General features: G+C 43.7%; 1 protein-coding gene across 1 annotated transcript; it reads right to left on the bottom strand.

Annotated features, from left to right (window-relative positions):
* Positions 1-4,114: 4,114 nt before the first annotated feature.
* LOC311526687 (V-set and immunoglobulin domain-containing protein 4-like) lies at positions 4,115-18,841 on the bottom strand. The gene is made up of 6 exons (XM_084639962.1): positions 17,939-18,841; positions 15,311-15,667; positions 14,242-14,523; positions 13,162-13,275; positions 10,068-10,089; positions 4,115-8,334 (listed from the first exon to the last, which is right to left on the bottom strand). Exons 1-6 carry the CDS (start codon positions 17,991-17,993, stop codon positions 8,121-8,123), a joined length of 1,044 nt encoding a protein of 347 aa, XP_084496088.1. The 5' UTR covers positions 17,994-18,841; the 3' UTR covers positions 4,115-8,120.
* Positions 18,842-22,223: the final 3,382 nt, after the last annotated feature.

Genomic DNA, 22,223 nt, shown 5'->3' with positions numbered 1-22,223 from the left:
ATTTTCTTTGTTGGGCCTGTCCTGTAGTAGGTGACTTCTGGGAACTCTTCTGGCTCTGTCAATCTGTTCCTTCACTTCCGCAGGTGGGTATTGTAGTTGTAAGAATGCTTGATAGAGATCTTGCAGGTGTTTGTCTCTGTTTGAGGGGTTGGAGCAAATGTGGTTGTATCGCAGAGCTTGGCTGTAGACAATGGATCATGTGGTGTGGTCAGGGTGAAAGCTGGAGGCATGTAGGTAGGAATAGCGGTCAGTAGGTTTCCGGTATAGGGTGGTGTTTATGTGACCATCGTTTATTAGTGTCCAGGAAGTGGATCTCTTGTGTGGACTGGACCAGGCTGAGGTTGATGGTGGGATGGAAATTGTTGAAATCATGGTGGAATTCCTCAAGGGCTTCTTTTCCATGGGTCCAGATGATGAAGATGTCATCAATATAGCGCAAGTAGAGTAGGGGCGTTAGGGGACGAGAGCTGAGGAAGCGTTGTTCTAAGTCAGCCATAAAAATGTTGGCATACTGTGAGGCCATGCGGGTACCCATAGCAGTGCCGCTGATTTGAAGGTATACGTTGTCCCCAGATGTAAAATAGTTATGGGTAAAGACAAAGTCACAAAGTTCAGCCACCAGGTTAGCCGTGACATTATCGGGGATAGTGTTCTTGATGGCTTGTAGTCCATCTTTGTGTGGAATGTTGGTGTAGAGGGCTTCTACATCCATAGTGGCCAGGATGGTGTTATAAGGAAGATCACCGATGGATTGTAGTTTCCTCAGGAAGTCAGTGGTGTCTCGAAGGTAGCTGGGAGTGCTGGTAGCGTAGGGCCTGAGAAGGGAGTCTACATAGCCAGACAATCCTGCTGTCAGGGTGCCAATGCCTGAGATGATGGGGCGCCCAGGATTTCCAGGTTTATGGATCTTGGGTAGTAGATAGAATATCCCAGGTCGGGGTTCCAGGGGTGTGTCTGTGCAGATTTGATCTTGGGCTTTTTCAGGGAGTTTCTTGAGCAAATGCTGTAGTTTCTTTTGGTAACTCTCAGTGGGATCAGAGGGCTTGTAGAAAGTGGTGTTGGAGAGCTGCCAAGCAGTCTCTTGTTCATATTCCGACCTATTCATGATGACAACAGCACCTCCTTTGTCAGCCTTTTTGATTATGATGTCAGAGTTGTTTCTGAGGCTGTGGATGGCATTGTGTTCTGCACGGCTGAGGTTGTGGGGCAAGTGATGCTGCTTTTCCACAATTTCAGCCCGTGCACGTCAGCGGAAGCACTCTATGTAGAAGTCCAGTCTGCTGTCTTGACCTTCAGGAGGAGTCCACCTAGAATCCTTTTGTAGTGTTGGTAGGGAGGTCTCTGTGTATTAGTATGTTGTTCAGAGGTGTGTTGGAAATATTCCTTGAGTCGGAGATGTCGAAAATAGGATTCTAGGTCACCACAGAACTGTATCATGTTCATGGAGGTGGAGGGGCAGAAGGAGAAGCCCCGAGATAGCACAGCAGAAGCAGCTGTCCTAAGAGTATAGTTGGATAGGTTAGCAATATTGCTGGGTGGGTTGAGGGAACCATTGCTGTGGCCCCTTGTGGCATGTAGTAGATCAGAAAGTTTAGTGTCCTTTTTCTTTTGTAGAGAAGCAAAGTGTGTGTTGTAAATGGCTTGTCTAGTTTTAGTAAAGTCCAGCCACGAGGAAGCTTGTGTGGAAGGTTGTTTTTTTATGAATGAGAGTATCCATTTTTGAGAGCTCATTCTTTATCTTTCCCTGTTTGCTGTAGAGGATGTTGATCAGGTGGTTCCGCAGTTTCTTTGAGAGCGCGTGGCACAAGCTGTCAGCATAGTCTGTGTGGTATGTAGATTGTAATGGATTTTTTTACCTTCAGTCCTTTTGGTACGATGTCCATCTGTTTGCATTTGGAAAGGAAGATGTCTGTCTGTCTGTATCTGTACAAGTTTTTTCATGCAGTTGATAGATTTCCACTCCATACGGCTAAATGCAGTGCCTTGCATAATGACAGGTTTCAGAGTAACAGCCGTGTTAGTCTGTATTTGCAAAAAGAAAAGGAGTACTTGTGGCACCTTAGAGACTAACCAATTTATTTGAGCATAAGCTTTTGTGAGCTACAGCTCACTTCATCGGATGCATACTGTGGAAAATATAGATGATGATTTTAATACACACAAACCATAAAAAAATGGGTGTTTATCACTACAAAAGGTTCTCTCCCCCCACCCCACTCTCCTGCTGGTAATAGCTTATGTAAAGTGATCACTCTCCTTACAATGTGTATGATAATCAAGGCGGGCCATTTCCAGCACAAATCCAGGTCCTCCCCCCCACACACACACAAAACCCCACTCTTCTGTTGGCAGCAGGAGAGTGGGGGGGGGGCTACGGGGAGGGGGAGAAAACCTTTTGTAGTGATAATCAAGGTGGGCCATTTCCAGCAGTTAACAGGAACATCTGTAAGCATATTCTTAATAATTGTGATTCTGTTTATAATAAATTGTAAATCTGCAATATTGATAATATTTGTAAATCTGCATTTATAACATTTTGTAATTCTCCTAGGTTCTGCCTATGATATAATTCTTCTATTTGACAAAATTGTAAATCTGCAATATTGATTTACAATTCTGTATTAAAGCTTGCAAACCGTACCTTGCAAGCAGTCAATTGACTCTGCTTTCTCTGAATTGATACTTTTTCCTCACTTGTTATTAAGATTGACGCTTGTAAAGCTAAACCGCCCAATTGACTCTACTTTCTCTGTATTGACGCTTTCCCTTGATTGTAATTGAGATTGACGCTTCTAATTGTAAACCACTCAATTAGCGTTACTTTTTCAAATGGTTATGTTCAATTGGCTCTACTTTCCAAAGGGATACTTTGTGATGGAAATTGACATGCTTTTTTGTAACTCCCGCGAATTGGAGCGGCGTTCATAGAAATGTCACAGACTCCCACCGTCTATAGTTTGGATCAGAAATGTTAAAAAACGGGGAGTCTCAAATAAATAACACCTTTGTATGTTAAAAGAAAGTCAATACCGAAGGAATGTTAAGAGACAGGGAGTCTCAAATAAATAACAATACTCGGTGAAATAAGAAATGTGTTTTTATTAAAGTAAAGAATGTATGTGAATGAATGGTGGGTTTTGAATAATCAGGGAAGTGCCAGCCTAGAATTTAATATCAAGTGGCTGAAGACGACACCAGGTGGAGACAACCAGAGAACCCCACCAGAGGGCAAACTGGGATCCACCTGAGCAATTCAAAGGATGAAGAAAGCTGATGAGCACCTGACAGCCGTCCTGGAGCCATCATGACTAACAATATGACAAAGCAAATTCCACGGACTGGCACAGGAAGAAATTCCTATAAAAATGGACACTAAGGACTGAGAACTTTGAGTCTCCAGTTCTGCCACTACCCTTCAGGAGCATCGGATGCGCATCTGACACGGACTCGGCTCCACTCTCATGTACAGGTTACCTGGCCAGTACTCTGTCACGAGCAACTTCCAGGCTGGTAACTATAACCCCTATGCAGAACTGGTATGAATGAATGAATATATAGTTAAGTAAGGAATAAGTAACAATACAATAGTGAGTTTTATATATATTTCTTTTTATTATATTTATAATAAATGTGGTCTCCCCTCCCCCCAGTTGAAGAGAGCCTTTAAAGGGACAACACCCCTTTCCTTGCAGATAGGGCAACTCGTTTGTCCAACTTTGTTTACTTCTGACTATTTGATGAACTAGCTTTAAGAGAACCCTCCAACAAAATCAGTACCTTAGTAAGGCATAAAATTCTTTGTTATGCCTAAAATCTTTGGAAACATTTTTTTAAAGCTGGTGAAATTTCATAAACATGTCTATTGTTATAGAGATTACACAATGTAAATTAGTGTTTCCTTTTTCTAAAAAGCAATGAACATTGTTACGAACACACTAAACCCCTGTGACTGATTAATTTGAAATAATGTCTTTGTTTCAGTGAGTTAGATATGTAGTAATCTTGAATGATTACTTTACGAAGGCTAAATTTAAAATATGAGTACATTTAAAATATAAAATCAGCTTAGAAATACCGATTAAGAAAATGTAAAACAGAGAAGAGCTGCATCATGTCTTCCATAATATTTAATGTTGTATTCAGCAGGACAGCTGACTGGCCCTTACTAGAAAGTTTTTGCAAATAAATCTGACAAACTTCAGGCTGTATAAAAAAACCCATGACTGACATTTTTTTATTCCCAAGTTTAGTGCTTTTAATTGGGTACCTTCTGCATGTCCAGTCTTCAGCAGCTGGCATGCAATGGAAAATATGCTCTATTTTCTTTTGAAAAAAAAAAAAAAAAAAAGACACCACTTCTGCAATTTCTTCATAGTCATTTGCTTAATTTGGGTTCAGGGATTTGGCTAGAAGAGGGTGATCAGGGAGGGGGAGGGAAGAGAGGAGGGGGGACAGTGGGGAGCGGGCAGGGCCTGGGCAGCGTGGGGGGGGGGGGCTGGAGCAGAGCAGGGGTAGCATATGTACGGGGTCACAGGTGGGCTGAGGAGGTAGCCTCCCCAAGTGGCAGCTTCACCCACTGCCCATGAGCCCAGGTAAGAGGGGACTGGCTCCTGCACAGCCAGTGCGCACTACAGTCTCCGTAGGCAGGGGCCGTATTCACAGAGCCGAATGTGCCAGCACCATGCATTCTGTATGAGGGAGAGGGTACGGGGGTCTCTGCGAGGAACTGACACACTCTGCCACTGTGAGGCGGGCTGGGTGGCTCGGTATCCTTGCTGCCTCATCCCTCCCCCACCAGGCTGCAAGCCCAGGCTGCCGTCAGACACAGTTTAATAACACTGCATAGGGCCCAATAAATCCTAAGGACAGCCCTGACCACTACTATGTTTTTGTCCCCAGGAGCCTTTATAGCTATTCTGTGGGAAAATGGGCCCTTTTCCCACAGAAATGGTCTATAAAGGACTGCTGCATGCAGCCAGATACTCTGATCTATATTATTTGACTATAGGACGAATTAATCAAAATCTCCAAAGGAATGTAAGGGGTTTCCACTAAAACTTGACTGTCTCCGATTGTACAAGATGGGAATGTAATCTGGGTACAGCTGTGTAAAAAGTAATAGAAGCAGTGCAAGGGGTGTTGAGTAAAAGAATTTTTGCATGTGAATCTTTTTGTGTAGTTATGTGAGGTTTTAAGGACTAAACCAATACTCATGGTTTGTAAAATCCTGTTTGTACGTTTAAGATAATTGGTTTTTGGTTTTTTTTTTTTTTAAATAAAGAAAAAACAAACAATGGCACTAAATCTATTTGAATCTCTCATTCAAAGTTGCAAAACTGACAGACTTTTTGCCAGACACAGGTAACTAGTGTTGTTTGGCTTTGATATTTAGCATTTAACCCTTAAGGTACCTCAATGTTTAATATGTTTTTAAATAAAGACAAAGTCGTGGCTGTGGTGGGAGGCGGCTGGGGCCACGGGCTGAGGGAGATATTTTGGATTTTTTTTGTGTGCCCACACAGGAAAAAAGGGGAGGAATGAAGGGAACACTGAGCCTTGGGGTGGCTCTGGGTGATCGGACTGTCACTTTGGTGGGGGTGCAGGAGAAATCTGTGGGCATGGGGGAGACAGTTACACCTTGTGTGGCTAATATAATGTTGTAGAGTTGAACTGTGGAGGGGTGTGCATTTTCCTAGAACATGTGCAGTGTATGTTGTAGAAGAAATGCAAACAAAACATGCTACTTAGTTAAAATTCTATTAGGGCTCCAAAGGGAGCCACAATAGGTTGTGTTTTCTTTTTCAGATGGCTGTGTGTTTTAGAAGCAGAAGTGAAAAGTAATCGGAACTCTGGTGGAAGTTAATTGTGTCCCTTTTAAGGCAGAGTCTCTGAGCTGCTAATAGCTTTGGATCCAAAAGCAAGCCAGAAAGCCTCTGTGTGGATGCAAATTACCTAGCTGTTAGGGGAAGGAGAGCACTGCCCATAAATGGCGGTACAAAGGAGCTGCAAATAATAAATATACCCGGTCAACAAACAAGCTAGTTGTAAGCAAGAAGACTCAAATTGTGGCCCTCCAGGAAAGGGAGGTAGGAAAACAAGTCAAGCCTGAAAATAAGAGGGTCAGGTAAAAAAATAAGAGGGACAGGCAAGGCTCTGTGGTGTCAGAGCTGAGAAGAGGGACACGGGGTAAATGTTCTGCGGCATCAGAGCTGGGAACAGAACACTGGGGAACAGACTATCGGCATGTAGAGACAAGCCCGACTGGTGTGAAGGGCTTCAGAATATGCTTGCTTGGAAACTAACCCCAATAAACATTGCATTGTTTGTGCTTCGGACTACTGGTCTTTTGCTACTTGCTGTCTGTGTGACAAGAACCAGGGAAGTGAGAGGGTTGAGGGAAAGCCCACAACATCACCCTCTAGGGACAACAGTCTTCGCCCTTAACTCAAGGCTTTGACAACAGGAGGAGCTACAAGCCAGGTTCAAAGAGGTTGGAGCTGCAATTACTGTATTTGAACATGATGCATCTGGTGTCAAGTCAGTCACCACTGGACTATGTGAAACAGTTCAGTTTAGGGCTATCAAGAAAGTACCTTGGCTTCTTAATTAGGCAAGCAGTTTCATGGTTCAGGGCATTTCAAGAGTTGGGAATGCAAGTTAACTATAAACAATACCAAGTAAGTGATTTCAGAGTAGCTCGACGGGAAAGAATGGCAATTTCATAACAAGGAATTGGTTCTTTGCCTGTCTCTAGCTAGCCCCCAGCTGCTTTGCATCAGCACTGCAGCTACAGGATATTGTTGGTTTAAAGACTATGGGCCACATCCAGGCCTTGCACAAGCAAGTTACATGTTTGAATTCAATAGGATAGTGCTAGGTTATAGCAGGAGCTAAATGTGTCTCTCTCTATAGCTGACCCCAGAGAATGGCCAGAAGGAGAATACAGGAGGGTTGTTTCAGTGCTCTGGGGAAAGATATTTTTGAAAGAAACACCATCATTGCTTTTTTAATATCCAACATGTGAACTGATTTTAAAAGGTACTGAACACATTTTTACAGGCGAAAATATAGTCTTGTAATTATAATCTTCAGGAAGGGATTTAGGAATAGATGACATTCGCTAAGGACAAAGTTCTGTCCAAAGTTATGCAAATTCCCTAACAGGGAGTGCCCGGATAAAACTGAGGGCAGAATCAGGCCCAACATCTGAATATGGGTTTGTGAACAGGAGTGGGTGGAAGAGAGGCAGCTACAGGAATAGTTTTAAGTTAGTGGAAAGTTTTTATTAACACAACACTTAAGAGCTGTGGCAAGGGATGGTTGTTAGCATATGATTCCATGCTAAAAATACCATTTTGCATAGGAAAACACTGTTGCCTATATTAAAGCCTAAGGGCAAAGCAAGGAGCAGAAAAAAAAATGATAGTGGGAGATGCCAACACTCCTCGCCCCAGACATTTTAAAAAGCATCTTCCATCTTTTCCAAATGTTAAAAATGCAATTCTAGCAGGAGACAAAAGGAAGGGACTCTCTGAAGGAATAGGTCCCAAGTTGCAATTTGAGATACTATATGATTGGATAGCTACTAGCAGCCAAACTTTACTACAGAATACATACAGATTTCCTCTTGCAGTAGAGGTATGGTATAAAAACTATTACAGAGCAAGATACGGATGTAGAGTTTGTTCCTTTCCGCTGGTCCCTTCAATACTAGGCAGTTCTTATTTTGGCCTTGCTCTCAGGTTTTTTTTCCTGAACTCTCCTTGCATTATTAAAGGACCTTCCATTGTCTGTGCTGAACATTAGACCCCGGGGGGAAGAGAGAGCAAGAGAGACACACAGACACACGCACACTTTTCACCTTGTATCATTCCTGGATAGTTTACAGCAGGAAGCTGATCTTAGAAGGTGCTTGAGAACTTGCATGAGAACTAATAGGGCAGACTGGATTCCATGAAGAACCAGAGGGTGATGCAATTGCCCTTCAGCAATTAAACAATGGAGCTTAATATTTTTATGAGAAGATGGAAAGGATGAAGGGCTTCCCTTAATGAATGGTCACCATTCAAGCTCTACAGCCCTACCTTCTGCACTGCTGCTGGTGTGTAAATGCTGGTTTTCTATGGAACATCCCCCAGTTCATATTCAGATGCTGTTGCTTTCACAAGAGTTGCATAGTCATTGTTTTTCACTGTGCCAATAGTCTCATATTCATTCTTTTCCACAGGCTGTGATGTATAGTTGTTTTCACCTCTAGATTTTGCTTCCTCATATGTGCACTTGTCATTGACTCCTGAATAAGTCTCTCCTCTTGTGTGGTTCTTGGAGTTAGGACTGAAACAAAAGTTGAATATTAATGGGAGGAAAGAGCCAGGGGAGACTTAACATCACCCAGTTTCAAGATCCTGGGCAATGGTCCCTCTAATTTTTCCCATCCATGTGTGGAATGAATTTTGTTATGTTCACTAATATGGAGGTGATGTCTGCTGGGGGTGTGGCCGAGGGGTTCAGAGTATGGGAGGGAGCTCAGGGCTAGGGCAGAGGATTAGGGTGCAGGGGGTGAGGGCTCCGGCTGGGGTGGGACCAGGGGTTTGAGGTGCAGGCTGCCCCGGGGCTGTGGGGGTGGGGGGAAAAGAAGAGAGAGAGAGAGAGAGAGAGAGAGAACTCCCCCCAGCTCTCTCTCCTTGCAGCAGCCTCTGGGCTCAGATTGAGCAACTCTCCCCGCCACAGCAGCTGCGAGGCTGGGGAAAAAGGCACCTCTCCACGCCACAGCCCCTGGGTAGGGGAGTCCTCTCTCCCAGTTGCAGCCCCAAAGCTGGGAGGAAGAGGCATGTCTCCTTGACGTGCCGCAGCCCCAGGACTGGGGGAGTTAAGTGCGCAGCCTTTGGTGGCCTCCTGTGCGGCGCCAGACCTTAGTGGGAATTTAGGTCCTGGGGCCAGATTTTAGTCTGCATTGCACTAGCATAAACCTGGAGTCATTCCATTAATGTCAGTGGAGCGACACTGGATTTACAGCAGGGTAGCAGAGATCAGGCTTTAGTCTTCTGCTTTTAAATGACAGTGGAATATTAGCTATGGAACAACAAGACCCCGGATACTAACCCAAGCACATTATGGGAGGCTGAAAAAGTTGTATTAAAAGGAAAAGCAACAATCTGCTAAGTTTGGGACCAAATTCTCTGATGTATGACACTGACCTCAGTGGGGCTATGCCAGCTGGGGATTTGGCCCTTGGAAAATAAAGGACAGAATAAATAGTGGACAAATTGCAACATATGGGCCAAGTACAGCTGATAAAGTTCTCCAAGGTGGCATGTGGCTGGCCACATTTTTTACAATGAAGGTGCAACCAACGAAGAGAAGTCCCAGCATGCAGTGAGCAATGTTGATCAGAGTTAGACCTTATTTTAACATACTGCTGTACAAACCTCACTTGGACAAATTTCATTGGCAGAATACCACACTGCAACATACACTCTTACAATCACTCTATTGGCATCTGGATAAGTAGCTCCCACATTACATGTTGTTTTATTGTCAGGACCTTTAAATTGGCAGCTTGTCTTGTGTATGTGTGTTAGTGAATGGAAGAGTAGGACACAGGGATTCAAATTTAGGATTAGGATGGTCCAGGAAGAAATACCAGGGAGTAATGGAAGGAGGTTCAGCAAAGGACAGTTTTGGATGAACATCGGGAAATGGTTCTCAATTGGGAGACTATCCCAAGGGAAGAGCTAGAAATTCCTGTTCTTTAGATTCTGGACAAAACTCTGTGAATTCACTACAGAGGACAATTGTCACTGGTCTCTTTGGTGAAGGAACAGAGAATCCAATAGGTCTTTTCCAACTGCAATTTTGGTGATTCTAAGATATTCACAAACATTTCTATCGCTGTCCCCTGTGTGAATATCTAATGCTGTCAATCACAAATACCATTAATACCCCCTCCTCCTGTATAACCAAAGAGGACATTCATTCTTCACTTGGCAAATAGCTGTCCTGCCACAGAAATCAATATTACAACCCCAGAAGTTCTTTCAGCATGACAGATAAAGAATCTTACTCACCATGTTACTTCATTCGGATTATCTGAAAACAAGAAAACGAAATGTTTTGTAGTTTTATTCTTCCAAGTGGAAATCAGATTTTTATTTTTAAAGTCTTATCATTGAAAGATGTAATAATAATTGCCCTTACATAACACAGTATGTTTTTATAACACTGTACAATCATAAACTAGTGCATCCATTCCAGGACCCTGTTTGGTTAGTGTTGTTTCCATTTTACCCATTGTAAAACCAAGGCAGAGTGGTTAAGAGACTTGCCAAAACCGGGAATAGAAACAGCCTTGTGTTCAGTCCATTACATCTTGCTGCCCCTTCCTGGATGATGGTTCTACTTAAGAATGGCCGTGAAGGGTCAGACCAATGGTCCATTCTAGCCCAGCATCCTGTCTTCCAACAATGGCCAGTGCCAGGTGCTTCAGAGGGAATGAACAGGAGAAGCAATCATCGAGTGATCTAATTCTTTTTTTGAGCCCTGTGATAGTGATAATTTCCAAAAGGCTTCTGTCACTGAAGTGCCCTATGCTGCAATGAACGCTAAAAATCTCTTCCCATTAGGGCTGGATGTATTAGGCCTGTCCAGCTAGCGAGTAGACACTAAAGTTGATTCAACCAGAACGAAAAATTAAAATTGCAAAATTAGCATCAAGTTTACAAAGGGATTCAATTACATTTATCTGTGAACATACTGCAATGACAAAATAGATACATGACATGACCTCTAAACTAGTAATATGTAGATACTTGATGCTCTGAGAAAAAGTCAGTTTTACAAAACTGAAAACAAATCACAAATCAGCTGGGGGGGAGAGGAAGTATTTAAACAGAAAAATGTGAATGATAATTGGGAACAATTTAAGATGGCCAATAAGCCACAATTGCACCATTTAACACTGGGGGAAGCAGATAGTAACGAATAAAAACAAACAGCTAAGAATTGTAGAAAATTGATTAAGGAAGCAAAAGAAATCTATGCCCAGCAGAGTTAAGAACAATAAGGAGTTTTTATTTACAAACAAGGAACAAAAGGAATCCAGACAATAGTACTGGTCCACTATTAGATGAAAATGGAAGTATGGTCAATAATAATAATGTGGGGGGGAAAAGGAATAGTGTCCAATAATAACTAAATAGCATAATAAACTACTTATGCTAAACAATCTGTTCCACCTTGTATTTAGTTGTGACTCTCTCAGTTAATTTCCCACACCTGAAGATGTTTGCAACATCAGTGTGTCACAGTTAAATACAAGGTAGAACAAATTGTGTAGCATGAGTAGTTAACACATATTTCAAGGGATCAGATCTGTGTAGCTTGAAAGCTCGTCTCTCTCAGTAACAGAAGTTGATCCATTACAAGATATTACCTCACCAGCTTGTCCCCCAGAATTGTTGGCATTTGACTAGAGGCAGCTGTAGGGGTTAGGTGGTTCTCTCTTCTCTCTGCCATGTGCTCAGTGACACAAGCCTTCTTGCTGCTTTATAAAACTCTCTCCCCCCCTTTATTTTTACTCTTTCTGTAACAGGCTAAGAGACTTGCTTTTCTCAGCTGTTCTCTCTCACTTTGTGTCTTATCTTCTCTAATATACATGCTCTATTTATTTCAAAAGACATATTTTGAAAAAAGTGTGAAAAATAATTAATCTAAATGCATAAACAATATTTTCTAAAAACTAATATTTAATACATTTAAAAAAATAATTTCTCTGAAAAGACCTCAGCATATTTAAGGGACATATTTTTTGCAGTTTTAAAACACTCTTTTCTGACATTTTTCATTTTTCACTGTCATAGTCCATGTTATTTTGTAAATTATCTAAAAATGCCTATAGAAGTATTTTTCTTTAAAATGTGTGTAAAATACCTGTTTTCTTCTAACCTTAACACGTAAAACTCTCACAAACAGCCCTAAAGTTCCCCATGAAAAAAAAATTCAAAATGGCCAACTGCACCAAAAGCACACATATCCCAATAGGAGACTGGGGCAGAATGTAAACCAAAAAAGGGGCATGGAAACTGGTCAGAGTTATGTGGTGACAAACGCTATACAGTGCTTAGCTATGTAGACCTGAATTATCCCAACACTGGGGCAGTATTTGATCTGGGAGTTTATTATACATTTAGGGGACAATATGGGTCCAGATCTGAATTTCATGTCTGTTCAAACGCGGGGTTTGGGCCTTTCTCCAGAGTGACATAGTTCATTGCCTGCTCATGTCCTGCTCAGTTCTTGGTTGCCCGGTGACTGCTTTGCACCAGCTAAGCTAGTGCAATATGGCTGCCCGGAATACCCCCAGCACAGATGGCTCTCTCTGGCAGATGCTGAGCCATCTCTCTGCCCTTTCATATTTGCTCACCACCCATGGAAGGGGTTGTAATGAATCTGCTAAGCAGGGAACTACCCATTCCCATCAACCACCTCCCCACCACACTTCATTTTCCACAGGCTAGGTAGGAGGAGGGGGCAGAATTCTATTGAAAAAACGGATCAAGGAAGTTCTCTGGCCCTTCTTTGGAAGCAGAGGTGGCATGGCCAGCAGCAGCAGTGAAGCCTAAGGCAGAGGGAAACGTCCAGGAACTATGTACGGAGCAGGCTGCACAGAAACCAGGAAACCACATGTGGAACAGGGGATGACTTGAAGCAGGAAATTCTATGGCTTGTGTTCCGCAGGAAGGCCAAGGCTAGATGATTACAGTGGTCCCTTCCATCATCTACTCTTTCTACAGTCAATAGGAACTGTGCTGAGATGTCAATTGGAAGCAACTTTTATAGAATGAAACCATGTTGACTTCCTAGCAAACAGCTCTGAGGCACACAGCTGCAAGAAGTGCATTCGCACGATTGGAATGGATAGATAAAGTACTGTAGCTCAGTGCTCAGAGAAAAGGAGACTAGCGCAGTGGATTCTGATTACCCTGTCAGTTCCTGTTCTTGATAAACTAAGCCTACCCCTTAGTGTTCCATTTCAAGAAGTGATCTCGATTGACTTATTTTCTTTCATTGCACTGTAGCAATGTTTTTATTTGGCCCCTCTCCAGAAATCTTCAGAAGCAAAAAGCCTGTTCGCCCGGCGCGTCCCCAGCGCACCCTACTCACCCTTCTTGGTCTCTCTCTTACACAAGACGACCGCAATGACAACACACACCACAGCCACAGGGAGCACGACAATCAGGATGATGAGATAGAGGGGCAGGCTGGTCCCCTGGTACCCTAGATCAAAACAGCACACTGAGGTTTCAAGTAAGGAAGCAATTGTGCTCTGCTGGACTCCCCAACATACTGAATTCTCCCAAACCATGGGAGTTTTGGAGGCAGGAATTTTGCTCCTGATGACTTCATGACGAACCACATGAAATTAAGGAAATCCATGACTCCTCTAGGCATGTCCTTCCAAGTGTTAGGACAGCTGCCATCCCATGGAGTCTGCAACCAAGTAGCCCAATGGCACAAGGTCATGCTTCACAGGAGAGCAGAGGAAAGGGGTGTAGTAGCTAGAACCACATAGGGCAGCAGAGTTCATTTCCAGCAAGTTCTATCAACCTGAGGACTAACTTCTAAAATGGCAGCAAGTGGACGTGTCACATTCAACCCACCCTTCTCCATCATTCACACAGAACCGCAATGAAACCACCACTTCGCTTCCTGTCTCCCAATTGCTTCCAATTCAGCACTGAGCAGGCCTCACCTCCTTCTGATACCATGGTGTGCACCTTGATCTCAGAGCAAGGCACCATGGTTGCTGATTTTGTGAGGTCTAAGAGAGAAGTGACAAATGTGTCAGACTCTTCCACCCCTTCAATTATGAATTTATAAATTGGATAAATGCAAAAGTTGTAAACCTCCCACGTCTTATAGAGCACTTCTCATCTGTAGATCTCAAAGGACATGACAAAGGGAATGCCCGTTATCTCCAAGGGTAAACTGAGGCACAGGAAGGGGACTTGCCTAAGGTCAGCAAGCTGGCAAGTGGCAGAGCTGGAGGACTGAACATTTTTATGACCCTAGCCAGTGATCAGCTTTGTCCTAACTAGGAAGGCTGAGAGTGACAGCTAGCGAATCTCACTGTTGTTTAGATTCAATCTAAATGTCTAAACCTTTCTTAAACCCGCTTAAGCCATTTGTCTCATTATCACCCAGTGTCTCAGAGATCACCAAGCATTAATTTGGGGCACTTACCCCTCACAGTCAGCTGCACTGCATCACTCTGCCGTATGACTTGTGAGCTTGCTCTGTTTTCTGCTTCACAGTAATATTTCCCCGTGTCAGACGTTTGCAGAGACTCAAACATGAGTACGGCGTGATTGCTCACAGGTACTGCGTTTCCTCCTGGCTCTCCCTTGAACCATCGGTAGATGATGGGTGGGGACCCACTGACAGAACAGGTCAGGCTTGTCCGAGCCCCTTTTGGTACAGTGAATCCCAGAGCGCCTGGTCTGATGATGGGTTTAGTCACTGCAACTGAAAGACAGAGGGAAAGGGATTTGGGTCTGAATTGTCCTGAAGTTGCAGGGTATTTGATCTGGGGATTTGGTCATCATAGAGAAAGGTGTAGGAGTCAGACTTCCCTGAATTCCATGGCTGTTCACCCTTCTCCAGAATGAATTCATTCATGACCTGCTCATATAATCCCCTTTTATACAGAGTTTCTGAGCTCCCTTCATGGTTTCCTTGTGACTGCTTTGCACCAGCCGTGCCAGCACAACGTGGCTACTGCAGGGAATACCCCCACACCACAGCCTGTCACTGTCAGAGGCAGAGCCATTTTTCTGCCCCTCCATAAGCCTTCCACACCAAATGCACAGAGAGAGTTCTGGGGTGTGTTGGGGATGTTCTTGAGTGTGCAGCTGGGGCAATCCTGTACTCCAACTCTTCTGTAACTGCTGCAAGGCCCACAGATATGTTCAGCAGTGAGGCACTTTAAAGCAGTCGTGAAGGCTGTCTTAAGTAGCACTAGTGGCCAAGCTAGATACAAGCCACACCCCCAAATCAACGTCACAGGCATGAATCCCATCCTTTGGTCCATGTCCCTCTAACTAGGATGGGGCTAATGCCAGTGCAGTGAAGACGATGCATGGCACTCGAGAACCCGTGGGAAATGCTGGCCCCAACCCTGTGGATGTGGGGAGTCAGTGGGGAGTGGAAGTCCCTCCGCATAACCCCATCCGAACCAGATCGAAAGCCAGCTCGGGCAAGTGCTTTATGAGTGAGAAATGCCAAGTAAATCACATTTTATTATTGGATTTACCTTTAACGACATTAACTCTAGTGGTTCTCTCCCTTGTTAGCAGGCTCTTGTCCTGGGCTCTCCAGGTGACTTTGCAAGTGTAGTATCCGCTGTCTGAGACTTCAAGCTTCTCAATTTCAAGAGACACATCGCCTGGCCTGCTATTTGGCACGCTGACCCTACCTCTGTACTGTGACAACAGGATGTGATCATCAGAGCTATCCCTTCGAAAGATGGTGGCAGGGCTTTGATCTCGTTCCAGGGTCCAAATGACTGTTTGCTGCACAAAGTCCTGGGAAGGCATGTAGACACATGGCAAGGTGATTGAACTCTTCCATGTCCCTTTAATGTCATAGGTGCCAGTCAGTTCCAGGATGGCTGTAGAGAGGGAACAGGAGATGAGGGGTAGAAATAAAAGAACAAAGGAGAGAATGTCAGTAAGACCAAAGAGTGCTAGAGGCACATCCAGGTGGAGTCCACTAAGCTGCAAGCACACAGACAGCAGTTCTTGACAAACACTACTGCTCGATTTCCCTAGTCGCACCTAGTGGATAGGGCAATGGCTTAGGATGTGGGAGACCTGGCTTCAGTTCCCTGCTCCACCGTGGAATTCATGTGTGACCTTGGGCAAGCCACTTATTTTTTATTCCCCCCTCTGTAAGATGCAGATAACACCACTTTGCTGTCTCACAGGGGTGTGGTGAGGAAACATACATGAAAAGATTGTGAAGTGCTTTGAGCTCTATTCATGAAAAGGAATTGTGGTTATTGCCTCTCAGATCCTGTCATAACTTAATGTGGCTGCTTAGAAAGTTTTCCCCCCTCTTCCTTAAAGTGCCCCACAAAGCAGAAAGAGATATTCAGAGGCTGATGCACACCAAGGCATGTTGTCCTAATTAGTTCGAACACAAGTCATGTGTTCTCTTAAAATGTCACTGGCCTTTGGGCCATGAACTGGAACAATGGATGCGAAGTTCCTTGAACTTTGGGGAGGTCCAGATCTGCATCTGGTCTTCTTGGTTCATGGCCACCCTTATAAGACAAATCTCAACCAGATCACTGGATCGGAGCTATGGGCAAGTTTGCATTTGGAGCCACATTTCTTATCTCCAAGTTCTGTGAAGCTAGGCTCACTCTTCCAGTATATCAGATCGCCGTCCAAATTTCAGCCTCGAATGGTCTGAGCTGCTGCATCTCATTAGCAAATGACTTCAGAATTTTCCTCAAAGTCCAGCTTTTACTTTTCATCCCCCTGAACCCCTTTTCTGAAAGCCTCCTGTTACTTTTAACTCCGTTTAAAACGGAACTGCAAGTAAGCAACTGAAATAGGAGCTCACATACATCTAAACTTTTCCTTTTGCATCAGAAACCAGGACTGGTGCCTTACTTGACATCCTTTCCTAAAACTGGGTTTCCACACTCACCTTTCAAAGCAGTTTTCAACATTTTCCCTTTATCCTGTTTTCCAAGTTCATTGTCATTCAGTGCAGATTTACTGATAAAGTGCAAGCACATTTCATTTGAAACTGCAGCACGATGTAAAATGACAGCTCAGATTCTGATCTCAATTACACAACTGTAAGATATTTTATTTACACTTATGGAGGTCAGAATCTGTTTGGAGGAGAGTTGTGTGTAGAGCCATAGCTAGCACTGTAATTACGACACCCACTAGTACAGGAGTGGGCAAACTATGGCCCGCGAGCTGTTTTAAGCCAGCCTGCATGCTGCACCAGCAGCTTAGCCCCACTCCACACGGGGCACTGGGGTGGGGCTGCACCACATGGCTCAGCCCTGCTCCGGCCGGGGTGCTGGGTCAGGGGCTGTACCACGCTTGAGGTAAGTGCCGCTTGGAGCCTGCACCCCATAGCCTCTCCCTGTGCCCCAACCCCCCGCCCCAGCCCTGATCCCCCTCCTGCTCTCCAAACCCCTTGATCCCAGCCCAGAGCACCCTCCTTCACCCCAAACCTCTCATCCCCAGCCCCACTCCAGAGCCCACCCCCCCAGCCAGAACCTGCACCCCTGCCCCAACCCTGATCCCCCTCCCGCCCTCCAAACCCCTCGGTCCCAGCCCAGAGCACCCTCTTACACCCCAAAATCCTCATCCCCAGCTTCACCCCAGAGCCTGCACCCCAACCCCAATTTTGTGAGCATTCATGGCTCGCCACTCAATTTCTATTCTCCGACATGGCCCGCAGGCCAAAAAGTTTGCCCAACCCTGCACTAGTAGGATTCTGAAAAGCTAAGTTCAAAAAGAATGAACATATTCCAACCACAACATGAATTCTGAAGAAGCTAAAATGCCAGAGAATAAACTCTCCCATTACCCTGGACAGTCTTGTTTTATTCTTAGTCTGAGTACATTAAATCTGACCAATTGCTCAATACTGGGCTGTTTCTTACATTCTCCTTGTTGTATGTGATGCAAATAGCTGAACTGGAAATATACAAGCTGCATTTTCACTCCAGGGATAACAAGCTGCTACTTTCCACATGGTTTGAATTTGAAGTGACTGAAAACCAAGCTGGTAGAACAGAAGAGATACTGGTTTTCACAGCCTTTTAAAGGTTTAATTCTTTTATCAGGTCCATACCTATGTGAACTTAGATTAACTGTCTCTAATATGGAAAATGTTTTCATTTACTCACCACTGCAGAAGGTGAAGGAATTCACAAACACCACTAGCCACACTAACTTTTCCATTCTTCACAGAACCGCAGCTACTTCTCTTACCCTGGACCTCCTCTCCTATCATCAGATGCCAAGTCAGCCATACTTCCTTTCAGCACTCGCTCACTCAGCTAGCATACAGAGTTGCTGCTGCTCTTTTCCTTCCTTTTTTTCACAAAAACCACAAGTATGTTCTTACTGAAAGTGTTGGAGTGATGGTTCTACAGACAGGACGGATCCTAATGAAGGATGAAGTTAGGAAAAAGGCCTAAGGTTTTTTTCCCTCTTTTTCCATTACATATTACCTTTACTTTGAGTCTGCTTTGCTTGCCATTCATTTGATTAGCCAAGTAATTGTTTCCTTTGATTATCTTTTTAACTGGACATTTTTGCCTTCTTTTCATGTTTTGCATTCTTCTCTCAAAGGCCGTATTTTTAGATCATCTATCACACTCAAGTTCTGTTAAAAGCACATTATGGTTGCAAAGAGAAGCACTCAATAGTTAGGAAGTGCCAGAATTAAGATAAATTGATTTTGGCCCAGTCTATATGTATATGCATTAAGGTACAGTATTGAATTATAGGATCACTTTTTTTTCCCCACAGGACCCCTGCCTCGTTCAGTGCACAAAATGGCTGGTGAATGAACAGCTGTTTGATTTTGTTTTCTCCTCATTGTTCAACGTGTGGACTTTGGCTGGTTGAGGAGCTTGCTGGATCATTAATATTGATTTTCAATAAGCTTTGGGGCACTGGGAAAGTTCCAAAAGACCAGGAGAAAGCAAGTGTTGTGCCAAATTTTTATAAAGGGTAAACCGGGTAATCATAGGCCTCTTGGCCTGACATCAATCCCAGCCAACATAATGGAGCAACTGATATGGCACTTGGTTAATAAAGAAGTAAAGAATGATAACATAATTAATGCAAATCAATATGGGTTTATGGGAAATAGATCCTGCCAAACTAACTTGATAGCTTTTTTTTTTTTTTTAAATGAGATTACAAGTTTGGTTCTTAAATGTAATAATGTTGGCTTAATACAGTAGACATCTTCAAGGCATTTGACTTGATACCACATAGCATTTTGTTAAACAAAACCTATTTAGAACAATATAAAATTAACATGGCACACATTAAATGGGTTAAAAACTGGCTAACAGATAAGTCTCAAAATGTAACTGTAAACAGGGACTCATTATCAAGCAGGTTTGTTTCCAATGTGGTTTTCCAGAGATCGGTTCTTGGCCCTGTGCTATTTAGCTTTTTAATCAATGACCTGTAAGGAAACAAAATCACTGATAAAGTTTGCAGACGATACAAAAATTTGGGGAGAGGTAAATAAGTAAGATGACAGGTCACTAATGCACAGCCATCAGGATTGTTTAGTAAACTGGGGGCAAGCAAGCAAACAATATGGGCTTTAATGTGACTAAACAAATGCATAGTCTAGGAACAAAGATGGTGGCCAGGCTCATGAGATGGAAGGCTAGATCCTGGGAAGCAGAGATTCTGAAAAAGATTTGGGGGCTGTGGTGGGGGGAAAAATAAAAATCAGATGAACCAGAGCTCCCCCATTGTGACTCTGTGCCAAAAAAAACCTAATGTGATCCTTGGATGCAGAAGCAGGGGAATCTCAGCTAGAAGAAAGGTTAATTTACCTCTATTTGGTACCGGGGCAACTGTTGCTGGAACCCTGTGCCCACTTTTGGTGTCCACACTTCAAGAAGGATGTTGATAAATTAAAAGGAGTTCAGAGAAGAGCCACAAGAATGATTAAAGTTTTAGGAAACATGGCCTATAGTGAGAGAGTCACGGAGTTCAATCTATTTAGCATAACAAAGAAAAAGTTAAGGGATTACTTGATCAATATATTTGATGATGGGCTCTTCAATTAGCAGACAAAGGTACAACAAGACCTAATGGCTGGAAATTGAAGCTAAACAGTCAGACTGGAAAAAAGGTAAATTTTTGAACAGTGAGGGTAATTAACCATTGGGACAATTTTCCAAGGGTCATGGTGGATTCTCAATCACTGGCATTTAAAACAAATCTAATCTTGACTTTAAAAGATATAGTCTAGTTCAAAATGAATTATTTTGGGGGAGTTCTGTTGCCTGTATTATGCAGAAGGCCAGACAACATGACCACATGGTCCTTGCTGGCCTTGGAATTTATCAGTCAAGTTACTAAGGAGGCACGCCTGAACTAGGATCAGCTAATTCTCCAAGTTACAGAGGAGGAGGAATAAACCAGAACCTGAAAAGGGCTGTCAATGGACAAAAGGGTTTATGAGTTATTGAAGAAGACCCTTGACAGGAGAAACTGAGGCAGGGGATGCTTACACAGATGCCCTGAGGCTTGGAGGGGGCACACAGGAGGCAACCATCTGATGGCAGTGCTCTTCTCAGTGCCAGTGCTGAGTAGCATACAGCCATATGATCTCATGGTCCTTCCCCCAAAGGGAATCATCTTCCCTCGATCTAGAAGGCTGTGAGCAGTCATTCAGATACCACAGACCAAGTGCCAAAGATATAAAATCACAGTCCAGGAGAAGTGACCAATATCACTGCTGTGGCTGGGATTTCTCCCCCAGCCTCCCATTTACTATAATTTTAAAACTTGAATTTGGGGCTCAAAGTACCAGAGACTGACGTTCTCCATGTCCCCCAGAGTAAGTACAGCCAGGGACCAACACTGTACCTCAGTCACCATTATCCTTAAGGAACACAGGGAAGTTCAGTCCCCAGGCCCCTACAATCCTTATCCTCGCAGCTGAGTCAGAGAGCTCGATAAGTGTCCATTGTACCAATTGTTTCTGTGATGCAAGCACCACTTTGGCTCTGGAATGGGGCTGAAACCCTCCTATTTGTTTCACACAGGCCAACAAAAGGGGGGTGACAAATCAGGAGAAGGTTGGTAGCAAGCTGTTGTCAAACAATCTGCACGCAGAAGAAAGGGCAAGTTATACAGCAAACATTCACACTAAATCTCCCTACTGCCTCCCGTCACAGCTGACTTCTAGAACAGGCTAAAGAGCAGCCACGAAACTGCCAGTTTTAGTCTAGATTTTGGCTGTTACATCAAGAAACTGATGGCACTGGCCATAACACTCAACTATCACAGTCAGCAAACAGTGACACAGAAAATCATAAAACCATGGCCTTCATTCCAGTTAGTGAAATAAAAACCTAATGCAAATCAGCTTGATTCTGGCCATGGTTTCTAGGCCCTTTGGGCTGCTTCACGCAGCAGTGGCTTTCCTGGCGGAGAACCTCCAGGAGACTGACATGAGTTTTGCGTTGTTCATTATCTGAGTCAAACTCCAGTAACACATCTGGAGCTTCTTTAAACAAACTGATGATGCTATTCTCCCAATGCATCCTGCTGTAGATCACAACCTGAGATAGAAGAACCTGTTTTATAGGGATAGGGAATGGATTCCCAGGTCTGGGCATCTCTGACATTTTGAGAAGTGTCCTGGCATCTCTACTTTCAATCTGAACAGCTTCCAGAGCTGGGCAGAAGGGACACTAGCATGAAATGTTCAAAACGAAGGAAGGAAAGGTGAAGAGACGCCATCTCCCCTTAATTATTTTATCTCATAGTAGCCTGTTATGAGAGATCGCTCCCTATTGGGAAGCTACTAGTAAGATAGCTAAGTTTACGTATAGGGCAATGTCTGGGAACCTACAGAACTACTTTAAGGAGTGCTTAATGAGAGAAGACTGTACATGTGGAGGAAGGAACATAGCCTGAATGTTTCACCTGTCTTGGCTTGCTCTCTTTGTAGGTATGAACACTGAACATGGTGTCAGAAGAGAATTGGCCCCTCCAGGTTCATTCATTCAGAAACTAAGTATATCAAAAAGAAAAACTCAAAGAGAAAAGGATAATCATGGCAGCAAATCAGATTGCTGTCCATGAGCAGATAGAGAAGACAGACAATGGTGTTTCGCAATTGTCCATTCTTTAGATCAGTGCTACTCAAAGTGGTGGTCCGTGGACCGGTGCCGGTCCACGAGCCATCGGCTGCTGGTCTGCGTGCACATTGGGGAAAAAAAATTGCCAGAGCCCACCTCAGATAGCTTGAGAAGCACTGGTCTAGATCCTTTAGATCACAAGGGAAAACTACAAAATTGCAACAAACTGGATAAAAAGGAAAACAAAATAAGAACAGCCTCACTATTAACTGTGGCAGGCAAAGGCCGCCACATGCGCCAAATACTTCTGGACATGTCAGCAGCAGACCCATGTAAAATACTA

This window comes from Lepidochelys olivacea (genome assembly GCF_965140295.1).
Source record: "Lepidochelys olivacea isolate rLepOli2 genome assembly, chromosome: 9".
NCBI lineage: Eukaryota > Metazoa > Chordata > Testudines > Cheloniidae > Lepidochelys > Lepidochelys olivacea.
This window is presented reverse-complemented; position numbering and strand designations above follow the sequence as displayed.